This window comes from Vanessa tameamea, chromosome 4 (genome assembly GCF_037043105.1).
Source record: "Vanessa tameamea isolate UH-Manoa-2023 chromosome 4, ilVanTame1 primary haplotype, whole genome shotgun sequence".
Classification (NCBI taxonomy): Eukaryota; Metazoa; Arthropoda; class Insecta; order Lepidoptera; family Nymphalidae; genus Vanessa; species Vanessa tameamea.
The window spans coordinates 10,054,463-10,081,364 of NC_087312.1; the positions used below are offsets into that span (position 1 = coordinate 10,054,463).

The 26,902-nt window shown below is 28.7% G+C and overlaps 1 protein-coding gene across 2 annotated transcripts; it reads right to left on the reverse strand.

Annotated features, from left to right (window-relative positions):
- Nucleotides 1-211: 211 nt before the first annotated feature.
- On the reverse strand, nt 212-26,319 carry LOC113394237 (clavesin-1). 2 transcript variants are annotated; one of them, XM_026631479.2, is made up of 7 exons: nt 26,023-26,319; nt 5,862-6,041; nt 4,545-4,639; nt 4,047-4,200; nt 2,647-2,840; nt 1,867-2,128; nt 212-1,650 (listed from the first exon to the last, which is right to left on the reverse strand). In XM_026631479.2, exons 1-7 carry the CDS (start codon nt 26,072-26,074, stop codon nt 1,619-1,621), a joined length of 969 nt encoding a protein of 322 aa, XP_026487264.1. In that variant the 5' UTR covers nt 26,075-26,319; the 3' UTR covers nt 212-1,618. The 2 variants fall into 2 exon arrangements, with proteins under 2 accessions (XP_026487264.1, XP_026487270.1); XM_026631485.2 differs by lacking the exon at nt 26,023-26,319 and adding an exon at nt 11,937-12,080.
- Nucleotides 26,320-26,902: the final 583 nt, after the last annotated feature.

A 26,902-nucleotide genomic window follows, 5' to 3' on the forward strand; every position in this document is an offset into this window, starting at 1 on the left:
TTTATAGTATAAAAGTTAAATATGAAATTATTTCACGGATAACATATAATGTAATTATAATTTATTAATTAACAAAAATATACAATATAATTATGTAGTACAAAAACTAACATGTAAATAAAATTAAACGGAAATATTGTAAATTATTATTAATATATATTACTTAAATATTTTTATAATTGGGTTTTTGTCAAATAAATAAATCACAAAATATAATTATAAAAATTTTATTATCATTTCATCCGACAATAGTTTAATATCACCGTATTTAGTTGCAAAGATTTTGCTACATACTTTCAATACGTATATATGCAATAATTCGTTTTAAAAACTTGAAAAGTGATGTTTCTTATTGAAAACAATAAAATGGCGGTACTTTTTATATTAAAATAAAATTTGAACTTATTACATAATTATTATCAACCTACCCAAATATAAAAAAAATATATAGGAATAATATGCATTAGTTAATTTAAATACAAATTATACAAAACATATATTATACATTTATACAAAACTTCAAATAATTCGAACATACGATACCGCAATTTATAAGTATGTACTTAAAATATACCATGAAATTAAGTCATATTGAGATTGCACGGAATTAATTTTAAATATCATTTTTTATTTAAAAAAAAAAAACATTTCATATGAAACCTCTAACCTAGACATTATAGCTTCAATATAAAATATGCAACGATTGAACCCTGTTCCACGTAATATTTCATAGATGGAATTTATACATATGTATTTTAGCAATACAATATAACGATAATATTTATTAGGTCATTTACATAATATTATTCATTAATCTAAAGTATAACACATTTATATGAGATTAATTAAAAATTCAACTTATAAAATCATTCGATCATAAAGACAACGTGTAAAATAAGTGATAGTAAATAATTTAACTAAAGGTTTTATAATTTCATTTGTTGTTAACAGCTGAAATGTATCGATTCATTATCGACTTTTTTTAAAACATTTTTTAAAAAAACTTCATATACGAATAGCAAATACACATGTAAGCGAATGTAAACGCGTCAAATTATATACAATATATAGTGTTCATATATTATTATTCTATATTTAAAAATTAAAAGAATGTATTTTTAAATATCACAGGTCGCGCCTATTGAATAATAAGGAAAAAGGTATTTTTATTTTTAATTGAAAAAAAAAACCATACATTTATTATTTACTGATGGCATGATACTCGAGGCAATTTTGGAATTAGTAAAAAAAGATGGAAAGAAATTTATCTTTGTTTGACATTGTTATTAATCCATTTTTAAAACTTTAAGAAAAATATTTTTTGTAGTCAAATCCGAGATAGGGATTAATTTATAATATCAAATAAAGTTATGCAATAATTAAAGTAAAAATCGAATAGCTTATGTGTATACGAGTACATTACAACATTATCCTAAAGTCCACAGTATAGTGGTTTTTATTTACTTAAATTTTAGAATAATATAAGTATTTCCATGTACCTACAACAAATTATATCCCACATCTTAAAACTAGTGATGTTTACAAACATCTTAAAGTAAAATATCACAATTTTGTAATTTAAATATTTTATGAGTAATCTACCATTATTAAAAGTATGTTACTTCTTCTTGTATCCGTAGTTGTTGATTGCTGAAACAAAATAACATATATTAGATATACATATATAATTAAAATTGTTATTTGGGCAAATTATGGAAATAAAAAAAAAGGATTCGATAAAGGAATGTTTATTTTATCTCACTGAAATGAAGAGATACTGTCAAATTTGAGTACTGGAACTGTCAACTGTCAATTATGACATTTCGGAATGGATGCTGAACAATTTGACTTAAATAATATATATACCTGCAAACTCCGTGTCACAGATCATCAGCAGTTCCAGCCACTGTGGTCCAGTGACATTCGGTATAGATAGAGTTCCTCCATAGCAATCTGGGAGGCATTTAGGGCTTATGTACTTGTATAGAAGCTCTCTATCACTGCCCATAAAGACAATGCGCGAGCGCAGCTTTTCTCTGAGCAATGGTTTGAATAGCTGGAACACCATGTTGAATATGTAGGGTTGGTTGATGATGTATAAGCCTTTAATTCGGAGTGGAATGCTTTCCTGAAAAAAAAAAAACAGATTAATAGTATAATATATAACCAGGGAGATATTACATTTTTTTTATCAATGCAGATGGAATCTTGTATTGTTATTGTTTACTAAGGTACTATCGTACCTTAGGCTACGATTTAAAACTTTAAGTTACTAGCTTTGTTCGACTTTGGAAACTTCGCTCAGAAGAAGAGGTATATCGTTATACCTACGTTTACGCATATACTTTACTTCAAATATTAACAAAAAGCGATGAAATAAAAAACACTGACTTCGGTAAATAAATACGTAATCGCAGCATTCATTATGCTCAAATACGAAGATTTCTACCACCCAATGTGTGTTGGATTTTAAAAATGTATTTTAAGACTGTAAAAGTATTTAATTAAGTAACGGCAAAATTACATTATATATTTTATTCCCTTGAGAACGATTCGTGTGACCTTGAATATAAGTTCATATATTAGAAATAAATATAAGTATTTGCGGAAAAAATAATCGCATTAATTTTCCTCTCTTTGTGTTACCTGTAGCCAGTCAACTATCCGCTTAGCGAATTGCGGCGTGAATTGCCAGACTTGTTGCATTGAAAGGCCGTCCATATCAAATATGACGACGGCGCCACAGATCTGTGTCTCGGGCTCCAACATGGCCGCCTCCAGAAACAGCACACAGCCCTTGAACACCTCGTCCAAAGAACATTTGCTGTGGTTCCATTTCTCTGTAAGCAATCCAAATAATTTTCTTTAGGAACCTTTGGCACGTTATATCATAAGACAATAAACTAAATAAATTATAAATTAAGTAATTTTTACTTTTCTCAATTTTTCCTTATCTCAGTATTTAGTTTATTATTCAAGTAGTATTTGTTATTTAAATTTAAAACAAAACAGTCCAGAGATTATGACAATTCAAGCAAATGACTGATGCTAAGACGCGCTTAGAAACTACCGTAAAAAAAGTTATATATTATATCAAAGGTGATTTTATTTACAATCTCTCTCACTCACCATTTCAAATAAACTGAGTCATACAAAAGTAATTATGGTTAAATAAAATGTGAATATGTGGTGAATGATAACCTAGGCGCATAGTCATACTACATGTTATAAGTAAAAAAAAGAAAAATATATTTTTTTTTGAGGTATTTTACTTTTTGTTCCTCAAATTATTTAAGTTGCCTGATTTAGTTTGATAAAATCTTATTTAACAATAAATTCATAAAAGATATTTTTTTGCGTTATATAATCATTTCATTATCTAGTAATTACAAGCAATGGTAGTCTATTCTCGCAATTATCATCTAGACAAATCATGTAGAGTGATTCAAAAGATGTAATAATGACAATTATATGGATAAATTAAGACGTAACATGACTTGTAAGTATAAGTATAAAAAGGTTAATTTGAATAAACGTAATGGCCATGTATTTTGTGCAGACTAGTCAATGATCTGTGCAGCGATTATCTTTCGCACCTTGTTATTTTATAGTTTTGATGACGTTGTATGACAGGTGCATGATGGTGCATGAACTCATTTGCAAAATAATAATAAATAATATAAGTACAAATGGCTGATGTAATCAAATTTAATTTAATCTTTTAATTTAATTATAGCATCATCATTCATGTAATTTGGTTTAATTGGTTTTGTATGGCTTTGTGAATATCCCTCTAGGTAGGTTCCATCCGCATGGTCATGGTTATTCATCTATCCGTCATTCATCGACGTCCATGTTGAAACCGGTGGATGAAATGTGTTTTCACCAACCCATATATTATTAAGAGGTGACGACCTCGTATCCAGTATTGAGATATTTCCGTACTGTATAAAGTGTAATTTTAAACTATATATTTAAAAACATTTTACATTTTTCTTAAAACTAAATTTATTCAATGTTCACAAAATAATATACTAAATTCTTACTTCCTAATTCAAGGACGAGGACTCTTCTGCCGAGCTGGTCGCGGTTGGGTAGTACACGAAGTACGTTCTGGTTGAAGATATTTTGCTCCTTGCTGGGCGTGAGGCCGTCATATTGCTTATGATGTTTTACTTTGAAAGCGTAGTATCTTTTTATCTGTAAACATAATATTTAAATCGTATCTATTTAAATGATGGACATAAACTTAAGTTGTAAAAATTTGGATGATGAAACGTCTGCATAAGACGGTATCCGTGGCCTTCAGGTTTTGTGGGATCAATAAGGTCAAAATAGTTTCTGAAGGTCATAAGTTATAGATAACTTAAATCTTTATGCATTGAACTTAACTATTTATTATAAGATAGTCGGGGTCATAAAATGCCTGTAATAACAGGCATATTTATTAAAGCCTTAATTTTAATAATTCTTATGCAAATAAAGTTTGGTTTACTAAAGAAAAATAGAGCGTCATATAGACTATAATTAAATTTGATACTTACCAAAGCATACGCGCTCTCTGGATAGAATTTGCATGGCCGCAAAAACCTTATGAGCCAAGCGTCTCTATCAAGCGGAACTAACAGGTCTTTGTCCGCTAAAATGAAATAAAAATTAAAGCTCTATAATTAATTAATTTAATTATAAATAATTCTTAAGATTACTTTGGTGCAAGTTTTGCTAATGTAAATTTTAAATCGATGATCCATATAAGTGATTGCATTTATTTACATGATAAGAAACATTAAAAATAGAGCACGACTAAAACACGTTTGTGTTGCGATGTTTTATAAAAAAGTTGACACAATGAAAATTCTATTCATGGATAGTGTTATTTTAGTGAATTATTTATAAAGTCAAAGTTCTTTTGGCTGATTATGCTGTGCATCTTATTCGCCGTAAGACATATAGACTGACTTCAACTCAAGATAGATTTAATAAGTGGTTATTCAGCAGAAACAATAGCGGGGTTTTTTAAACCTGAGATGGGTTTAACTCGTTCGGTAAGTTCGACTTGATAAAACTTGTCGAGAGATTAATCATATTAAAAATGTAATTATAGAGATGTGTTCAAATATATACCTCATTAAGTTACTATTATAATTGTTTGAACCACTTAAATAGATGGGCAAAAAACTAGATGAAAACTTTTTAGTCCTATTAAAAAAATCCTATCTAAAAACTAAATTTATGGTCAAGAAATACTGTGAATACATACGAAATAATGATTATATTTCCGTATCGTTCATTATTGTATTTTTTTAACTGCGATCTTTTTTTCCTTAAAATATTCTGCCAGTGGTATTTTAAGATGTCTACATTTTTTATGAATCATTAAGTTCGTAGATAATTCGGCGTGTAAAGTTGATTGGTGTCTTAGGTCGTTGTTAGTTATGTTAATTCTTTTTTGTGTGTGATTTTAATTATAATATTGGTCTTGAACTTAGTTTATTCTTAAATGAACGTTTTAAAAAAAAGTCGTGTTAACTTGCGTTTAAAGTCATTGGGCAATCGTTTTTATAAAAAAAGATAAGTAGGCATATATTTTCTTATTTGAATTGTTAGAGTTTTCCAACAATTTACTATATTATATATAGTTCACTATGTTATATATATAGTATGAGTTGTAGTGAGTGACAACACATATAACTTGTTTCTCGATTTTTATTTATTTGTATCGCAATTAAATTGTAGTATCTCGTAGTCGTAGTAGTAGTCGTCTGTCGTGTTTGATAATTAGTACACAGCAATGTTTTTTGTTGCTATAAATGTACGTGTACCTACTCATTAATATTGCAATAAAAATACTTTAATGGTACCTTCTAATAGTCGTCTTAGTTCTTCAACAGCCGGCTTTACAATTTCCGGCGTCTCCCGCAATTCTCTCCTGGCTATTTCTTGAACGGAATCCCTCGGCTCTTCTAGTTCAAACTGGAGGAAATAGTCTCCGAGTTGTACGCCAGGCAATTTTGTGACATCTGACAGCATGTGTTGTGAAACTAAAATAATTATAAAAAAAATAAATATCCGAAACACTAAGATGAAAGTTAACAGACGACCATAAAAATGTATCCATTCAAGACGTCATCTATCATCATTCTAAATCATTTCTCAAGAAAACTCCGATCATTTCACCGAGAACATGGCTTAAAAGCGCCTTTAAAATGAGCTTAAAACAAAATGTCATCCTGACATTTTATAGTTCAATAGTTTCCAGTGGGTAATATACATAAACCGGTAGTTTATCAGGTTTATTATTTCCATTAAACTAAAAGAAGAACTTATGATTTTATAATCAAGTAATTTTTAGTCATTATATACAGTAAAATTGTAGATTTGTATTCTGTTAATAAAACAATTAATATATATATATATATATACATATATAATATTCTTAACTAATTAAAATAATTTGTAGATTCAATTTTTATTTCTTAATATGGGAGTGGTACATTATTCCGACAATAAAATGTTTTGACTTAAAACAATACAACATAAGAAACTAAGCTGTTTATTTTTAGTTTATGTAATAAATATTCGAAAATAAAAATATATTATGTATCAGTAATTTCACTAATGGTATAACTATAATTTTTGTTAATATAAATTATATTACATAAATATATTTTTTTAAAGGATTTTTGGTGTCTTGTAAAATTGCATAGCTCTATAGTAGAGTTACTGACTCTATTCGATAACTCAATATGTGTATTTAGCTGCAGTGGCCGAAACGCAATTGCATTGGACATGTTATAGTTCACAAGTTTGTGCGCAAATACAAGTGCACAAGTTTGTTTTCAAATAGAAGTGCACTCTCTATCCCCTAAAGGGGCAAGACTAAAATTTTTTGCTAACAAGATCAGGACCATTTCGGAGCTTTAGTAATCGTGGGTGAGGCCCCTTTTGCCACGAGGCCGTGGACGGTTGCCCACGCTTTACGCCGCCTCTGCCCTTAATCTCATAATCATAAAATCCGACCTGAAAGAGCTCAAGCACAAGCCAAACGGACGAGCGTAAGACGACTTTTTTTATAGCCCGACTCGAAGCATAAGCCAAAGGATATGCGGCTTTTTAAGCTAATCTATAAATATTTAGACCAATAAGGCAGTCACACTATATCTTGTGTAGTATATATACACAGTATGTACAAGCCATACTATGACTACCAATGAACTGCCTCATTGCCACTTACATGATACAATTGTATTAAGATATAAATGTTATGTGATATTATTACCTACCTAACAAAGCATACAATAATTGTTTCTTTTTATTGCAAAAACATGATTAATAGAATCGTGTCAAGAAATTAATAATTGAATAAAAAACTTCTAGATAAGATGAAAACTATTCATAAAATATAATTATTTATTAAGGAAGTAAACATTGACGACCTTACTTAGAAACGTTTTTCTGCGGATGTGCAGATAAACACTTATTCCTCTCTTTCGTACACCTTTGTTTTGTCATTTAAACGAAGAAAACATCCATATTGTTTGACTAATTATACAACATTTGTAGACAAAGCTATATCAATAAAACCTTTGTAACTGACTTATTATTTATAAATAGTTTTTTAGTTGGTGGTAGTGCTTTGTGCAAATTATTCTTCCGCCTTTACCGCCAAACAGGAATACTTAGTATTGTTGTGATTCGGTTTGAAGGGTGAGTAAGCCAGTGTAACTACGAGCAAAAGGGACATAACATCTTAGTTCCCATGTCGATGTAACAAATGCTTAAAGTGTCTTACGACCTTATTGTCTATGGGCAGTGGTAGCCATTTACCAACATGGGTACTGCCTACCAATGTTATAAAAAAAAAAAATAACCAATATAGACGTTGTTTATGCTAACGAACTGATAGCTGTATAAATGTTCGGCGACAACGTAGTCATTTTAATTTCCGAAGCGATAATTATCGCTATCCATCTTTGGGTCCTTTCCAAGTACAAGGAAAATATGTACATCGCCTAGAGCAAAGGCTCGATACCCTGTGAGCTGCAGAGAGATTTCGTATAATACCTATTTAGACATACTGTATTTTGTTTATTGTTTTATTAAACCCTTCCGTATTATCAGCGATGACTATTTTTACATTTTTAAATGAATATATTAATTAGACACGTTAATTGTAAGTATCTTTGGTTTATTATAGCCTGATTGCAAGTTAAAGAAAAATCGTAAACAATTTTCAACTCAAATTTAAACCATATGCGAAGTTAAAATGCTACTTTCAGCATTTTTTATTTATTGAAAATTGGTAGACGGGCACATGTTCCACCGGATGTCAAGAGGCCACCACCGTCCATAAACATTGGCGCTGTAAGACATATTCATACAACCTCCTACATTGCCCATGCGCCACCAAGTTTGAGAACATTACGTCGCTTATGCCCTTTGTAACACTGGATACCTTTTATTTAGGAATACTAAGGAATACTAATATTAGGAATACTAAGTATTGTCATACGTATTATTAACATTGATTCGTTAAATATATATAAATATAAATTAAAAAATTTTTACTGTAAAAATCTTGACTGTTTGGAATGGTGGCAAGAATGCTACCATTATTGTTTTTGGCGGTAGAATACATATGTGATGAGAGAGAGTACCTACCCAGCCAGCCTTGCACAAAACCTTACCACCCAGCGCGGTACAATATTACTAAGACTAATAAACTTCTCGGATTTTTTATTTTTTATTTCCTGTTATGTTTAAAAAAATATCTTTTACTATATTTATGATTTATCCTTTACCTAATTTAAAAAAATGTCTAGAAATAATATATTTAAATCAAATAAAATTTAGTCTTCCATATTTTATATGTAGGTACATTTATATTCAAATTATAATAATGAATTGATTTGCTTATGACCATTTTTCTATAATGGACGATGAATAAAACGATATTAATCGATTACTTCAACCGTGGCTACATTTTGATACAAAATAACGACGCTAATTTTCCTATATTATATAAGCTTATCTGAGTAAGCATACTAAAATTACCAAAAAATGGCTGTCAAGGTCAATGATTTAAATGATTGGAAAAGGAAATGCGTAATTTTTAAAACATATCACGGTATAGTTACTTCGATTACATTTGATTGTTAATTTGCGAAGAATTTGAGGTTAAGATCTTTATTTCTCATTAGAATTTTAAAATTAACTTAAAATGAAATAAACAAAAGTATCGCATTACAAAAATGTATTAGTCATAATATTTAAATAAATATTGCTAATTATGAATAGCTAAATACACAACAATGGGTTACATTTTATCATTGAGATTATTTATTTTTAAATATATTTATATTTTCAGTTTCTTTCAAGCTAATTGGCAAACTAACTTTATTTACTTAACTATATATTCGTTTAAAGTGAAGATCATGAATATAAATTAACTATTATTAACTAAACGAAATCTTAGGATTTTATTGTTTACATTTTTTATTTTTCGTTATCGTAAGTTCTTTTTATCAATAGTTAAATTAAAGTCATTCATGTTTTTACGCCACAAATAATATCTATGAAATTTTATTTTAAACGGTGTGTTTATGTGCAATCATATGGTCATGTCACGCGCTATTTAAATAAATATTAAAATGAAATAATGCAAAATTACTTTTACAGTATAAAAAAATATTTTTAAAAATCAAAAAATTATAGATTAATTTTATGTTCTTAGGTAAAATTAGAATATATTTAATATTGAGAGCTCTAGTGGTATTTTTATACTAATTTAATTTAATGTGAGATTGTATTGTTTGTTTCTCAATAAATAAATATAACCTTTATGTAATTCACAAAAAAAGATTTACCCGTTGCACCGTAAAAACCATAGATTAAACATTAAATTGTTAATGTGAGTATTTTTTTCTACTAGCTAGATAATTACGGGATGTGTATATTGAGTCTTATTCATTATACTAACGACAAAAAAATACCTTCTAGGATACAGTACAAGGATATACCGTAGAACAAAAACTATACAATAAACCACAAATGACTTGTGTTCTTTTCATACTGTTAATAAAAAGCAGGATTAAACTATTAATTCTATAACAATATCAAGTTGGATTTGTACCATCAACAATTAGTATTTAAAGTTAGATCATGATAAAGCTTTTTACTTAATTATGTATTCATTTATTTAAATGTTTTTTTTTAATGTAATTAACTTTTTATTTTCTCATTTAACTATTTGTAACAAGTTTATAAGTGGCTATGATAATAGCCGAAAATATAAATTTGTAGGCAGAGAAGCAAATGAACAACCTGATGGGTAATAAACACAAACCCGTATAGAAAGACTTACATCATTAATAAACTACCAAACTAAATTAAATTAAGATATTATGTCCCTTTTACCTATAGTATCCCTGCCTAACTCATTTCACAAACCGAAACATGATAATATTACTAAGTTTATTGAAACTGCAAATATCATAGAACTAATCGTATTACACAAAAACTATACCGGTATACGGTCTATTCAAGCATCAAATTATATTGACATTATCCTCTTCCTTATTGTAATCCAGTCAGCAGTCCTTAATCTTTACATAATATGAAATAAAATTTGCAAAATAATAAATAATACTTAATTGAGACTGTTGTTTTTGTTTAAATGACTAATCACTTTAGTTTTTGATTTTGTAGCTTTATTAGTAGTACGCTATAACTATTTATTTTATTGCATCGTTTAGTATATTTCGTGACTCACAGATAAACGAATCATATGTCTACTCATTATGCCATGACATGGCAGGTTTATAAATACGAAAGAGACGAATGGAGTCGGGCGTTCCAAAGGCATATTTGTCATAGTATATCCCAATTGTTTGATATCATCTTGGAATGAACAGGTAACAAGTAATTCTTAACTACATTTTAAGAGTTTAAATAAAAGCGGTATTGCAAAGCTGTCTGTCCACTCAAACTACAAACAGTACGGTCGCACAAATATAGACTGGTTTTTTAACTGTAAATATAATAATTCCAGGTTAATATATATTTAATCTTCGCTACAATATTTTCTAACACTTAAATTGGAAGATTACAAATAAACCCTTTATTTTATTTCCATAATTAGAATAAGTCATTTAAATCTAAATGTCTAATTTGGTCGCTAACTTTTTTAAATGAAAATATATTAAAATAATTAATTAATTAAACGATTGATGATAAATCTTTTGGAAAAATATTGGTGAAATTGTATATTGTTGTTGTTACGTAATATTGTATAGTTATTAATTGTTTAAATAATAATCATTCATTAAAGACAGTGTTACATTTGGTGTATAGTAGTTTTATGTACATAATAACATTCCGATTCTGCCGGTCTTTGGCAACCTTGCCTGATTTGAAGTATAAATTCGTCAGTAGATAAATTGTATTCAACATTAACGTTGTTTGTTTTTTTTTTATATATATTTTTAAATTACATAAATTTCAATGATTAGGAGATTATTTAAAAAAAAAGCAATGTGTATTCTGTTGTTTTTTAATTCAAATTTATGTTACTTCTATATGATATTTAATAATACTAATCTTTGTTTATTTGTCACGGATGATTATTTAAATACCATAACACAGTTTGTATTTTATATAAAAATTAGATATTATACCATATCATAAAGAATATTCTGCTAGTATTGCACTAAGACAACACAAATAATTTACTAGTTCACCAGACAAAACAATTAATCGGCTGACCTGAACGAGCACAAAACATTGCGTGCCAATCGATATACATATTTTAATTTGCAATTTAGCAATGTTATTTCGAGATAACCAATAATACTTAAAAAAATATTTTTTAAATAATTTTACTATACGCATTCCAAGTTTAAAATGTATTTGTTAGTAGCTATAATAATTTTACTCACTTTTAGCCATATTTAACGAATGAGATGTCACTTTATCGGTATACGAATGGAATACAGGAATACACTTGAGCAAGTGGTATGGCGGCGATCGCGCTTACAATAGAACTGTACGCTCGACCGAGCATCCGTGTTGATTTATACATTACTTAAACGTACTAACGCCGAGTCGAATACACCTGCCGTTTAACATTTACCCCCAATGTAGGTACTACGGCTATTTATACAATAAATTCTCATTCGGAATTTTCTTGGATGAATATGATTCAAATTTTTGTTTTTATTACAAAGCAACAGTCTCGATATTTTTTAGTCATGGGCCCTGGCAGCATTATTTACGGGGAGGTGCAGTTTCACATTATACAATTAATAAATAAAATATAGTTTATTACATGGAGTTTTAGATAGGTATGAAAAATAGACTTTGACGTCAACTCGAATCGGTCAATGATTGAAGACACGTTGCTAAGTTGCCTGTATATGCAGCAGGTAAAGGGATAAGTTAAATACAAATTTGCATAACAACCTAGTCGCCTTAAGTTTTTATTCAAATAATTACTTTAATATTTAAAAAAATGTGTTTCTTAATCTTTCTTTCCTGCTTTTCTTTCTCTTCTCGGCGCCCATGTAATGCTTATTTCTTATATCACCAAATAAGGAACAGTTAGATCTAAAGCATAATATGAAATGTTACTTACAGAAATTCAGTACCGAACTTTTATTATCTATAAATAAAATAGACAAAAATATTGTCTGATGATACTAGAGTACCAGGTCTATTCGCGTTCGAGCTGTACAATAAGTATTATGAAACACAAAATGACGTAATATTTTTTAATTTGAAATATTTTTTATAAATTATAAGAAGCGTATCATAAAAGTATTTAGTATGTATGTATATAGTGCTATAGCAAGGATAAGAAGACAAATGTCTATGGTACAATAGACAAGCCGATTAACTTTTTTACGAAATCTGATGAATTATTTCTTGAAAATAATGATAAGACCTTCCACTTTACATTAATGACGATAAAAAAAAGATAGTTTGCACGACGCGTCGTCTCGCCCGAGCACTGCGGAGATTGGCATCTTGTCATTTTGAGTATGCGAAGAAACAACTTGGTAACTATATGAATACATCTACTTATCCATTGTCTTTGTTATTATTGCTTTTTTGCTGTCTCATTACTTTAATACCTTTTTTTAAATAAATATTTATATTCAAATACATATTTGTCTCAGTGCATTAATCAATAACCACTGGTACAACGTTTCAAGATCCTGAATGATTTCGGGAATCAACCCAGTAGCATAAGCAATTCCTATTCCAAACCTTCCTTGGCACCAGGATATCCAGTAAAAGTCTACCAAATCCGTTCTTTTTCAGTTTCGTAGGGAACTGCCGATTCGATTAATAAGAAGAGGGAATCAAAAGCGTAAAAATGAATTTTGTTTACACCTTTAAAGACGTATCACTTTGAATGTTACTCACATCAGATATTGATTTTAAGTGCTTAGTGATAAATAAATATTCTCAGTTTGTTGTTACGAATGCTGTAATTGTGTATAAGATCTATTCACACACGAAGGCGCGCCGCGTTGAAGGAGTTGAAAAATTATATTTGAAATAAGTACTTCGAAATAGATTTCACTTAATACATGATAAATACACGATAATTATTAGATTGTGATGCGTGAGTTTCCTTTTCAGTTTATCATAAAAATGTATATTTCCATTAATTAAATTTATTTTATAACATAGATACCTACTTTTTTCTTACCTAAAATATGCAACGTCCTAGCGAGTGTACAAATTGGTCGTAGATTGTAACATAGTGATTTGAATCTCCGTAAGGGCTCAGAATGTTATTCGCCCTAAGGTTGCTTTCAATTATCGCAGTTAACGCCTTGGGTCAGCACATGGTTGGTAGGGAGTGCGCTTTGGTTCGGATAGTGTTATGATTGTTGGTCATAGTTTCTAACCAGGGTACGTGTTTCGTGTGAGTGAGAGATTTCACGCTACCACATAACTAAGCCGAAATATTGTAGCTATATTATATAGATTATTGGCGTTTGGGCGGAGCTGTCTAACTACAAAGCTGCGACACCGGTTAATGTATGAATACGGTGTACCAACCGGTGTACTTTAATTATGTATGACGGTACATTCGTAGCTGGTACATACTTTCCATTTTTTAAATTAATGTAATGTCTTAATAAAAATGGTTGCAACAGAAAGGCTTAATATGTAGAATTTAAATTACGAATTAGGTAGGTAATGGATTCATTTTCATGATTAACATGATTTATACGGAATCCTCTCGATACTAGAAGTTCGCACTTATCAGTTGTTTTAGTCACACTTATGTATTAACTTTAATAGAACAAATCACTTAGCGCGCCATCTAGCGTTGAATAGAAATATTGTTTGTGAAGATGAAAAATATTTATTCATTCAATTAATAGTTTGACTAGAGGTCGATAGACAGCATTGTATGCATTTAATTTATATAGAAAATCAAAAACCTAGGATCCCAATAAAATGTAATTTTAAAAATATTGTCATTTAATTCGCAATCAACAATGCTACCAAGTATACGTATAGTACGTTATATAATATTTGCTGTGCTGCAATATTTAATACAAATCGTATTTTAATTAATCAATCGGTTAATAATTGCTAGTTGTAAAGAGTTTGAAGTTTGCTTTAGTCGAGAATTAGTTCGTTTTAAGTATTATAAAAGTTTTTCCTTTTACCGACCACCATAACGGAAAATACTAAAAAAAGTTTTGAGCGGATCTATGACAAAAATCTACGACGTAATGGTAGGAATTTTTTGGAAGAAATAATGTTATAAGAGTTACATCCTAGAAACGAATCATCATTCGCGCAATCTGCATTTTGATCGACATACTTAATTAACTTATACTCATTCTTGTTACAATTTCCTTGAAGCGAAGCATTCAACATGTCTTTATATATGGTATTTCCAATGGCTGACCATAGCGTCATCAGTATATTAATAGTAAAACAACTTTGGATCAAAACTAATACTTCGCTATACTAATAATGGCCTTAGGTGTGGTCTTTATATTAATCCTGAATACCTTACCCGATTTCTGTCATTATATATATATATTATATCATTTGAACAAAAACCGAATACGTCAAGCGATAAACGTATGAATATGAAGTGAAAATATTCCACTTTTATCACTGCGAACGCCCTCGAAAAATAATAATTAGTTATTATGTCAGTATAATTAACTAACAATTTTATAAATTTAGTGTAATCTAAGCTTAAATCATTCTGGTTATTCATGAAGTATGTACTGAAGGTTACGACTCTTTCTGCGTGCACCTGACCTAAGAAGTGCGTACGAGGTCAATGAGCCCAGCGTTGATTTACTCGCACAGCCAACTATGTTCCGCATTACATACATACCTGGTTTTTTATAACATAAACTGTAACTTTTATAAAGTTAACAAATAAACACGTAACAGATCTATTTATTTAAATGAAGTTTGTTGATCGTTTATTTCTTTTTTTGTACATATGTATATGTTAATTTTTTTTTAATTTGTACATATAAGTATATTTATTAAAATAAGAATTGATAACATTAAGTGATTAAATATATAATAGTTAAATTTAAAGTGATTTCCTATTCGATTTTTCATATTCAATGTTTAGTGTCGTAAAAGTATCTTAAGAATAAATTTGTTACACGATAACAGTGTTTATGATACGAAATAATAAGTAAAAAGTAATAAAAGTTATTATAATTACACATATAAATAACATTGGCGAAATTATTATTATAATGTATTTGCTTAATATATCATTTTATTAAAAATTTAATAAAGTTTTAAATTTTTTTTGTTTATTTTATTAATGTTTATTTGCATTAAACGCACGTTTTTGTACACGTGCTTGTTCTAATTGTGACTTTGAATGTTATATAAAAATTATCCAGCCATTGGTCTTGGTTATTATAAAATGCACACATTGTTTTTAAGTGTTGTATAAACTAAGTTAGTCCATAGCAATACATTTTAGTTTTAGTATCCTTTTTGTGTCTAGAATACAAATTTTGTACGAAATTGGTCTATTTTAATATAATGTTTATACGATGCAGTTGATTAAATTTACTATTTTAACATTCATGATGTTTAAGAGCTGTAAAATAATAACATAATATACGTATACGATATGTACCTATGCATATGTTTATAATAAAATATTAGATTTTTACGTGACACACTTTTGTACTTTATATGTAAGCCAAGATGATGTACAACTTTGAAACATTTATCTTAAAGTAATGACTCTCCGACCTGACCCAGTGACTCCACTAAAGTAGGACCATAAAAAATAAATACGGCAATTTTATTACAGAAAACTCAGATCAGTATAAAATTGCAACTAAGTAAAAAAAATAACAAAAAAGTGGTCGTAATGTTTTTATATGTAAGCCAAGATGATGAACAACTTTGAAACATTTATCTTAAAGTAATGACTCTCCGACCTGACCCAGTGACTCCACTAAAGTAGGACCATCAAAAATAAATACGGCAATTTTATTACAGATAACTCAGATCAGTATAAAATTGCAACTAAGTAAAAATAATAACAAAAAAGTGGTCGTAATGTTTTGATATGTAATTTTTCGAATAAATTTAAACTTGTTCTTTTTTTAAGTTCAAGCGTCAATAGCGCAATAGTTTACTGGCCGCCTAGTGATGTATGGACTCATGCCCCAAATACTAGACCTATGTCTAGTTTTTAGTTCCGAACATCCCGGTATTTTAAGCCGTAACAGCTGCTTATTTACTTATCTAACATATGTTTTGTTAAGTTGTTTAGGTTGTTTGGGTCGTTTAGCGTCTCGATGAGACATTTACAAACAAACAATTTTACGTGTACTTTTTGATGTTTTAATTTTACCGCCAATCATGATTTATACATTTTCTTACTGTGTTTCAGTTTGTAGTATGAGTGACTTCAATTAGAGTAACAAGAGATCTTAAATCCCTGGTTTGTCGGCGATTTAACAGGAATTGTTTTATGAAAGTTGAATATGTACATATTATGCAAGCTCTACGTCTGTGCTGATATTATCAATCAAGATCGGCACATGGTACCTTGCCTATAACCGTAGTTAACGGTACCCAGCTGTGCAGAAATAAAAAATTGAACTAATGTAAGTGATATCAGGATAAAGGTCAATAGGAATTTGTACTAGATGTAATAACTAAGTCGTAAGGAAAAATATTCAAATAGGAATATTTTATATAAGATGATTTTGAATTTAATAATATAGTAAAGAAAGTTAAAGATGAATTTAATAATCTCATTTAATTGAGAAAAAAACAAATGATAATTTTGATCTCCTACAAGGGTCACACGAGTATTTGATACAAAGAAGCGGTTGTTCTGTGGACGCAACAGAGAAGAACCACACGTGGGCAGTTGCGAGAAACATTTCTAGTATCCAATTATGGAATAACGAGGTTTTGAAACGATAAAGTTTTGTCGTCGCATTGATGTTGTGGAACGTGAATTGTGTCACACGTGGAAAACGAGAATACACCCTCATCACGTATTATGATATATATATACATATATATATTGAGTTATATTAGCATCAGAGTGTAAATACTGTTTTCACTGATCTCTGTGGAGTGCATTTAAATCCATTGAGGTAATCAAATCGGGCAGAGTACCACATATCTGGATGTAGGCCAAAATTGAAAGGTCATTGAACTATTGCACGTGCAGACGTATAGATATAAAGATATAAAATTATTGCTCTATTGTGAAACTAAAAATATACGGCCACATTGACATCTATACCTACATACATATGATCATTAATTAGTGGCTATCGAGACGTTTTTGTCAATACATTTAAATAAATCTTCATTAATTCACGAATTTAACTGACATTTCTAAACAAAACATGATTTCTTTTTCTGTTACATTTATTTAGTAGAGATTAAACAGCACGTAAAGTTGTAAAGCTATAAAATTGTTTGTGTCTTAATCAAATCATTAATGAACTAAAGCTTTTCTACATTTCGTTATGTTTTTAAAAACATGTAAATGAAAGTCTAGCATGAAACCTTTACTTAATATTGATACTAACTATAAATTTGTTGTTTTTTTTTTAAAATATACTTGTCAATTATTTAGGTTAATGCTATGTTACATAAATACCTTTTTCAACATATACAATTTATCGAGGTCATTGTTTCTGTCTGTCGTAATATTCCATATTTCAACTAATGCTTTTGATTTCGTCGCTCAGAACAGACAGATAGTTTGGTCATCTTTCTTTTGACATGTCTTTTTATTTAGCATTAGGGTGATGCTTTGGTTCTTAATTCTCCTTTCCTTAAAAGCTTATTAAATTTTCTTTAGTATCCGAGTAAAGGGTACCATAAATATGATTAATAAACTTTACATAATATGTCTAAGGTACACGCCAAGAATATTGCGGACCCACGTAACACGTCAACACCCATTGACTTATATGTATATATACATATATACATACATATATATATATATACATACGTCAATGGTCAACACCTATTAACATTCTGTGTAAATGTGTTATTCCTACTCGCTGAATTAAAATATATAAATTTATGTATATTTATATACATATTTTATAATTAATTTAGCGATTAAATTTATATAAATATATAGAAAAAGGGAGGTATCATTAGCATTTAATTTTATCAACCTTTTTTTATATAGTGAAGTTTATTATAATATATTTTGAGATTATTTAAGAAAAGCTTCATCAAAAGTATAACACCTCGCCTTATTGCTTCCACTGGTGACAGGAAGGCTGGTTCGTTTTTAGTCCAGAGGATCGGAATTGCGATTGAACGGGGAAATGCTGCTAGCATTCTTGCCACCATTCCACGCGGTCAAGATTTATACAGTAACTATTTTTAATTCATATTTGTATATATATTTAAGCACTTAATGTTATCAATTCTTATGTTAATAAATATATTAAAAATTTAAGATATAACTATTATTTAATAAGTGTCGTTAATATATGTAAATAACTAATCATTAAATTTCATAAAAAAAAAGATTTACGATTTGTAATTCGGTTCCATTATAAAACAAATAATTTGAATGATATTCTTAAATAATAATAAATAAAGTGTAGTAGTCTTATAAGCACATTTTTATAGTTATCGGTACGTGTGTAATTACGAGAAGGAACCAGTATGATATATATTTTTAATCACATATCGATGCGGAAAAAATATCTAATTCGTTGTATTGATATTTTTTAAATATGGTAAGACTTGTTTCTATTCTTGAACATGTAAAAATGATTATATTTGTATTATATATTATATTACATTATTTTAGTTCCCAAGGTTGGTGGCGCATTGGTGATGTAAGGAATGGTTAATATTTCTTAAAGCGCCATTGTCAATGGGCGGTGGTGACCACTTACAGGTGGCCCATTTGCTGGCCCGCCTACCTATATCATAAAAAAATAAAATTAGGCTTATTAATGTTTTATTTTATTATTATATAATGAGTTATTCCAGTAATCATATGCCAGCCAGAACCAACTGACAATCTAGTTCGTGAACGTCTTCAGAAAACAATAATATATAATTATAATGTGAAATTGTTAACAGTTTGTTAATTAATGAATATCTAGTTAAATATACAAAGTAAAAGCTGTTCAAATCTGTTATGAGATAAGATGCAAACGGTATAATTTATAATCGTGATTATTGATCATGACGTGCTCTTTTGCTGAAGTATTCAGTTATAAGTCTGATTATCTTACTGATAAGATTAGTAAGACGCGCGATAAGTATATTTTGGGAAGGTAATATTATATTTAAAATTAAATAATAATAATTCACGTATTCTAATCGATTATCTTTTAGCTTTGACTGAGATTGTATTCATTAGCACGCACGTCACATATCTACCACACGTTTACCTATCATTTTTACAGGCTTTGTCTATTTTTATACATATATATTCTTAGAAAAAATATACTTCATTAAAATTAACCCCTTTACATGTTTTATTTTTTATAACAACAATAAAACTGAAATACTTTTTCAATAATATATATTATAGACTAGTTCATAAGTGTTTCTATATTAATTGGTTCAAACAATTAATTGGTTGAAAAAGTTGAAAATCAAAATCTAAGATTATTTATTTATTCTTTCAAAATGGAAAGATATTATGATAATATATTTATTGGTAATGCTAAAGATCATTTACCTTGCTTATGAATGAATTACGTGATCACGTCATTACTAAAATTATATAGAGTATTAATTGTCTATTATATTTTGTAACAGATAAAATAATTTTTTTAGGTTATTTCTCAATTTAAGCCAAATTATTGATGAAAGTTAAATTTCATAATTAATTTAATTAAAATAATACATTATTAATTTTCAGGATTAAATTATTAATATAAGAACATGAAATTATACAAAAGCAGATTTGAGATATTTACTTATGTTAAAATAATATGTATATTTAAATAATATTCGGAGCCTGTGTTTTATGTATTAATTTTGTATACATTTAGTTACGTGTGTTAACTTTGATTCATCCAACACTAAACTTATTATAATTAAACGATATCAATTGTTCATTGTATTTTATTTGAAGCTAAAAAAAATAAAAATATTGTTTTGTAAAATCTTTGTAAAGCTACATAACTAACAACACAAAGTTGTAATTGTCATTATAAACATTTATATAAGTACTATAATATATGTATCCTTGTTATTCATGTAACAGCTGTAAAATTTATTAGAAATAAATGATAATCTTTTTTTTCTGTTAAGATATATTTATAGTAAAATCTTGATAGCAATAATTCTATGTTAGTTACTAGTCTTATTATCCAAATAATTTATCTTAAGTTACAGGAACGCTATAACACAAATATAGACTGTAGCATTACCTTTTATGCAAGACACTTACACCATAAATGAAGTTGGCTATGAGGACTATTTATTCATCACCGCGTTACATAAAACAAAGGGTGCCCAGAACTTATCTTTGTTTCGAGATAATCTTCTATATCAGTTTATGTTAATTGATCTTGTTTTACTATGAATGTGTTTGGGATTTAGAATATATTATATGTATTAATTGTGGATACGTGAAGCAGGAAAAAAACACCATTGAAAAAATTAAAAGTCATAATATTGTAACGGTTATACTATTTTAATAAACTCTATGCTAGTAGTTGTTGTGATTCTTCAAAATCAAAATATACTTTATTCAAGTAGGCAAGTAGTTTAAGTTTAGTAAGGAGAAGGTAATTTCGACTTGCATACAGACTATCAAGCCTTTTGAAAAAACATCAAGAACAAAAGCATACCTATGACAGTTAAAAGAATAACATAGAAAACAAAAAACATTTTCAAAGAATTTTGTTGGAGTGTTTCCCTTTTTATTCTAATTTGAGTCTTGATAATAGCAGCCTGTAAATGGGATATCTTGCGTTTTCATCAAATTTAATTTGAATATTCCGCACAAATTTCAGAAAAATATGTATGTTTCATAATATGTAGGGATTGTATTATAATATTTTTAAACAAATTGAATCATAAATAGTTGTGTCGTTGTTATCAATACGAGGAACATCTGCTGCACAACTACAACTGGGTCAACCGTCAATGTAACTATTGTTTATGTACATATTTTTTAAACGGAATATTTTTTTCTAGATAGTCATATAGCTCGGGTCAAAGTTTAATCCGCGTGGGTGTGACCTCATAAGCACGATGGTTTGTTAAACATTTATCAAGTATTAGTATCTACGCTTTATATCAGAATTAATTTAACATTTTCACTATTATTGTTCTCTTTGCTTGCACTGTTTGTAGTTTTACCTTCTTTAATAACTTTTAAATCTTTCTTTTAATGCGTTATCATCAATTTTTGATTTCCAGTGTTCAGATTCCCACACACTTTTTCACTTCCTCTTCTTCCAAAATACTTGTTTGCCTTGCAATTAAATTAGAACCTACTATATAAATTTTCTAGCTAATCTTGTTTCGGCTCGGTGAGACACATTGACATCGAGTTGTTGGTATATAGAATAGTTTATTGAGGAACAGTGTACGGGAAGACTTTGTTTTAATTTATAAATGTATGCAATGATCCTTTTTGAAGAACCTTAACAGACTAATAATTATTTAATCAATATAAAAAATAAAGTAATTTACTTACATCGCTTTATTTTACTTTTATATTAGCATTTTATTTATTTTATATTTCAACTTTAGCTTCATATATTATTATGACTATAATGAGAATATCAGACAAAGCCAATGGCTGTTTAAACTCGCCACGGCTCAACGCTCTTCCTCAATTTATCATCCATTTGCTTTTGTCACACAATCTGATAGCTCGTTGACACTAACAATAAGTTTACAAAACGATCAATGATCATGTCGTTAGTGTATTTTGAAACACATTTTTTTATTTTGTAATGTAATGTTTGCAATCATACATACATTAGTGTAAGGTTCCACGGGGTGTTATTATTGTTTTTCTAAATAAACGAAGAAGATGAACTTGAAGAAAATAGTCTATAATATGTAATATTATTAGATTAATAACGGAGAATATTTCAGTTCGTTCCACCATTTATTTACGATTTAATACAGCAATTAAATTAAACGATCGATATGAAAGTAAAGAAATTTTGTATAGGTAATTAATAAATGTGGAAAGATTTTCCTTAAATATATATATATATTAAGCAAGATTACAATGTTAAAACATTAAAGAAGTCTGTTACAATAATTATGAGTAAAGCTGATAATGTAATATTAATCGGAACGTAGCTTTGGTTACGGTAGTACTTCTACTGGGTACTAGGTCAATGGGTTGTATCGACCAAGAAACCTATTTCCGCTGCGGCCGTGAAGGCTATTTTTAAGAAAATGTCTCTTAATATTATAAAATTAAAAATATTTTTTTATTAATATTCCAATGATTTCGATATATATAAAGTTTAAGTATGAAAATGTGTATACTTATATTATTAAAAATTATAATACAGTTAATTTAAAATCTTGTCAATATATTTTAAGACGCAGTTTGTCAGTAATATCTTTATGAATATTTTATATTATTATATAATTTTCCATTACAAAGGATTGCAAAGGATTTAAAGAAGAATATATGTAGATAGGAAAAATCCTTCGTAATACGTTCATGACTCAGAAACATTTAAGTTTAATTAATATCAATAACAACCGAGGGGTCTCTATGAACTTACCTACGGCCACGTTGAAACACACACCAAATTGATAATATCCGTTTATTGTTGAGATTCAAATTCGATTTTATTATTAGAATACACGAAGGGTAGGTAAGTGAACTATAGTGAGGGCATCTGTGTTGAGGAAAACCTATCTTGTTTCCCGTTGACATATTAAGGAAAACCTATCTTCTTTCTATTCGATCTCTCTATAAACTCTCTACATTATAAAACGAAGATGTCTGTCAAATCTTTCTGATTTTTTTATTCTATAAACTATATTTATAGTTAATTAAGTTATTGTTTTTAATACATATAGTTTTAAAAGCTTGTTTAAAAACAGCCGAAGCGGGCCAGTAGTTAAGAAACGTGTTTAATGTTTTCTTCGTGAGTGCTCTCAAAATTTTGCAATGAAGTTATCTGTCAAAACTCAGTATTAATGTCGTATGATTCAAAGTGTGCTTAATACTAGTACGGAGAGTTTAGGATTTATAAAGTGATTATTTAATACTTTTGTTTTGTTTACATATTAAACTTAAATATCTTAACCCATCCGTGCGAAATTTGCAAACGATCAATTGCAGATCGGTTGCAATTTTTTAATAATAAGACTATGAACAATGTTGTATGTATTGATATAAATTTATTTATTATACCAAATAACTCGGCGGATAATAAAATAATAAATAATAAAGCTTAATTTAAAACATGTAATTTATTTTACTACATATTTGTAGAAAAGTCAATTAGTTTATCGCTCTAATTTCGGTAATTAATAGTTTAAATAATTACTTACTTGTTAGTCAATATGTTTAAACACTTTGTTTATTTATCTTACGTCATCAAAATTCATCGAATTCGTTATTAATGCGTTCTCATACTGTATGTTAATATATGTGAGTATTAGAATGGTTCTTTGTTGTATATTATATCAAATGAATGTTTTGATTGAATTCCTGTACGAAATGTGATTAGGTACTTAAATAATTAGCCGTTAACATTTTATCATATGTAAGTCGTCGGTAAGTTATATTTAACTATTTACCTGTTCTCGTAAAGAGGTGAAGTTTTTGTATGTATGTTATTTCCTGGACTCATATTCAAATAAAAAAAAGTTTTCATTCGCAGGCAGCTACAATATTCCCGTGTGCTAAAGGGTTTAAATTATATTATATGTTATCATTTTCTTTATTAGTCTTATCATAAAATATTTATGCTTTTTATTGGTGTTTTAGTACGATGGGTAGGTGAGATGAAGACAAAGTATCAGAATACTTCTACGATCGTGTGGATTTACAATGCGCTTCGTATCGGTTAATTTGCTTTTCTATATTTATGTACTTTCTTTGTAAAATGGAAGTAATTAATTTATTTTATAGAAATCATAATTTTTTAGAACGCGTGCATCTTAACCGATGATTTCGGGTTCAAACCCAGACAAGCACCACTGAATTTTCATGTGCTTAATTTGTGTTTATAATTCATCTCGTGCTCGGCGGTGAAGGAAAACATCATGAGGCAACCTGCATGTATCTAATTTCAACGAAATTCTGCCACATGTGTATTCCACCAACCCGCATTGGAGCAGCGTGGTGGAATATGCTCCAAACCTTCTCCTCAAAGGGAGAGGCCTTTAGCCCAGCAGTGGGGAATTTACAGGCTGATAAAGTATATAAAAAAAAAAATTTTTCACACTTATACATATTTAATTACTATCGTTTAATCACCTGATGATTCGCATTTAAGTCACAAAATGTTGTTGTAGCCTTGTTTCGCATGCTTATATCTAAAATAATCTCGACACGACAAAATATCATTATTATTGTTTGACGGAAAAAAGCTAAATATACAAATTTTTATTATTATTTTGTAAAATTTTTATGAAATCGATACTCGTATTGAAGACAATATACTTTATTTTACCGTTTTCTTTTGTATCTATCTTCGCGTAATTAATTATAATAGATATTAAATGTATTTGGTTCAAATTGTATATCTATCGAAATTCATTCAAATTGTTAAATTTCATAACAATATATTTCGTTGTTGCATATATTAACGACGAATATAAAGATTATTTTATCGTGGAGCTTAATATTTGATAGATAATTATCAATTCAATGCGCGATATATCTCTAAAATAGGTCTGATTGATTACTTAAAATGTAGCAATAATAAGATCCATGACTGAAATAAATGTAAACGATTGATTAGTAATCATTAAACGATCATTGTTCTTTGTTAAACTTAAAAACAGTTTTTTTACGGATGCCAATATTAAAGTGAACTTAACTATACCAAAAAAATGAAATGTTGTATTGTGAAATTCGATTAATTTCATTATTCGAAAATTGCGTAACAATTAATTATTTTTTAATGTTAGTTAGTAGTTCGTTTTTTATGTTATTATGTTTATGTTATTTGATGTTTGTATATTATATAGGCTTTCAAACAACTGTTTCTCGAAAAGTTAGATAATTAACGTTTAAATAGTTTATTTTTAAATTATTAGACTGACTGATTATAATCCGGTAAATATTTACGGTCTTAAGTTGAAACTTGAATGTTCAGCCCGGGAAGAATTCTCGAATTATCATACTTACCGTTCATAAAAGGCGTCTAACCGGTTAACCTCAGTGTGTATGAGCATAGCCTTTATTTCTCCGCAAAATTGTAAAGACCATAGTATATAAATTTCTGATAAACATATAGATGGCAGTAAAATAACTAACGAATTATATGATAAAATAACTAATGAATTTTATATATAATAAATGAATGAACTCACTTTCAGGTGTCACTTCACGTAGAATAACTTTGGTTTCAGCTTGCGCCGGCATCGCGAACGTTACTCGTCAAAACTAGCGATATAAGCAATATATCAAATGCAAATGAATAAAACTCTTGACACGTCCTCAAAACACACCTAAATATTCACTTTTAAGTAATTTTGTATTCACAATCGCGTTGTAAATATTGTAAGCGGCACGGTTAGAGGCGGAACAGGCACAAGCGCAGTTACTTAGTGCCGCAGCGAGACTGGTGATTACTGATTGGTGAGTGCTTTGACTGCTTGTCCGGTTCCTACCCAGCGCGTATTCCGGCGTGGATGCGACAACGTGCTTATGTGCTACATTTATAAGCTCTGGCGTTTGATATATTTGCGTCACTAGAAGAAAGTACACGTACATTTGTGTATTATCTCGATGTTGCAACGTTGGGCATGATGATATCAAATGATCGAAATGATGGTTTAAGTGGTCGTTTGTTGTAGGGCGACCCGTTACTCACGTTATTGTGTATAGCACAGAGCTGCTGTGCACGACGTCCACTGATTGTATTACGCTGTAATATTGTTTGAAAAAAATATAGTAAAGTGAAATCATAAAATAGCTTGACACATTGGGAAAAAATTGTAAAACAAAAATATACCCTCTTACTTAAGTTTGTTCTTACAATTATTAAGTATTTTCTTATTTTAAAACAATTTATTGTTTATTTATATTTTTAAATATTAATAAAATCTACATATTTGTACAATACTCATTGCCTGTTAATATTTTGACTTAAATAAATTAAAAATTTTTTAATAAATAATTATTTTAACATTTACTTTCTTAATAAAAAATAATAAACTTGTTTGTTATAAAGCTTATTTCATTTACAAA

What these genes read in the sequence shown, in the direction of transcription:
- LOC113394237 (XM_026631479.2), bottom strand. Translation starts at nt 26,074, where the DNA reads ATGCCGGCGCAAGCTGAAACCAAAGTTATTCTACGTGAAGTGACACCT. An exon ending in CCTCGTCCTTGAATTAGGAA is followed by an intron (nt 2,841 to 4,046) that starts GTAAGAATTTAG and finishes GATTGCTTACAG; the next exon opens with AGAAATGGAACCACAGCAAA. An exon ending in GGATAGTTGACTGGCTACAG is followed by an intron (nt 2,129 to 2,646) that starts GTAACACAAAGA and finishes TTTTTTTTTCAG; the next exon opens with GAAAGCATTCCACTCCGAAT.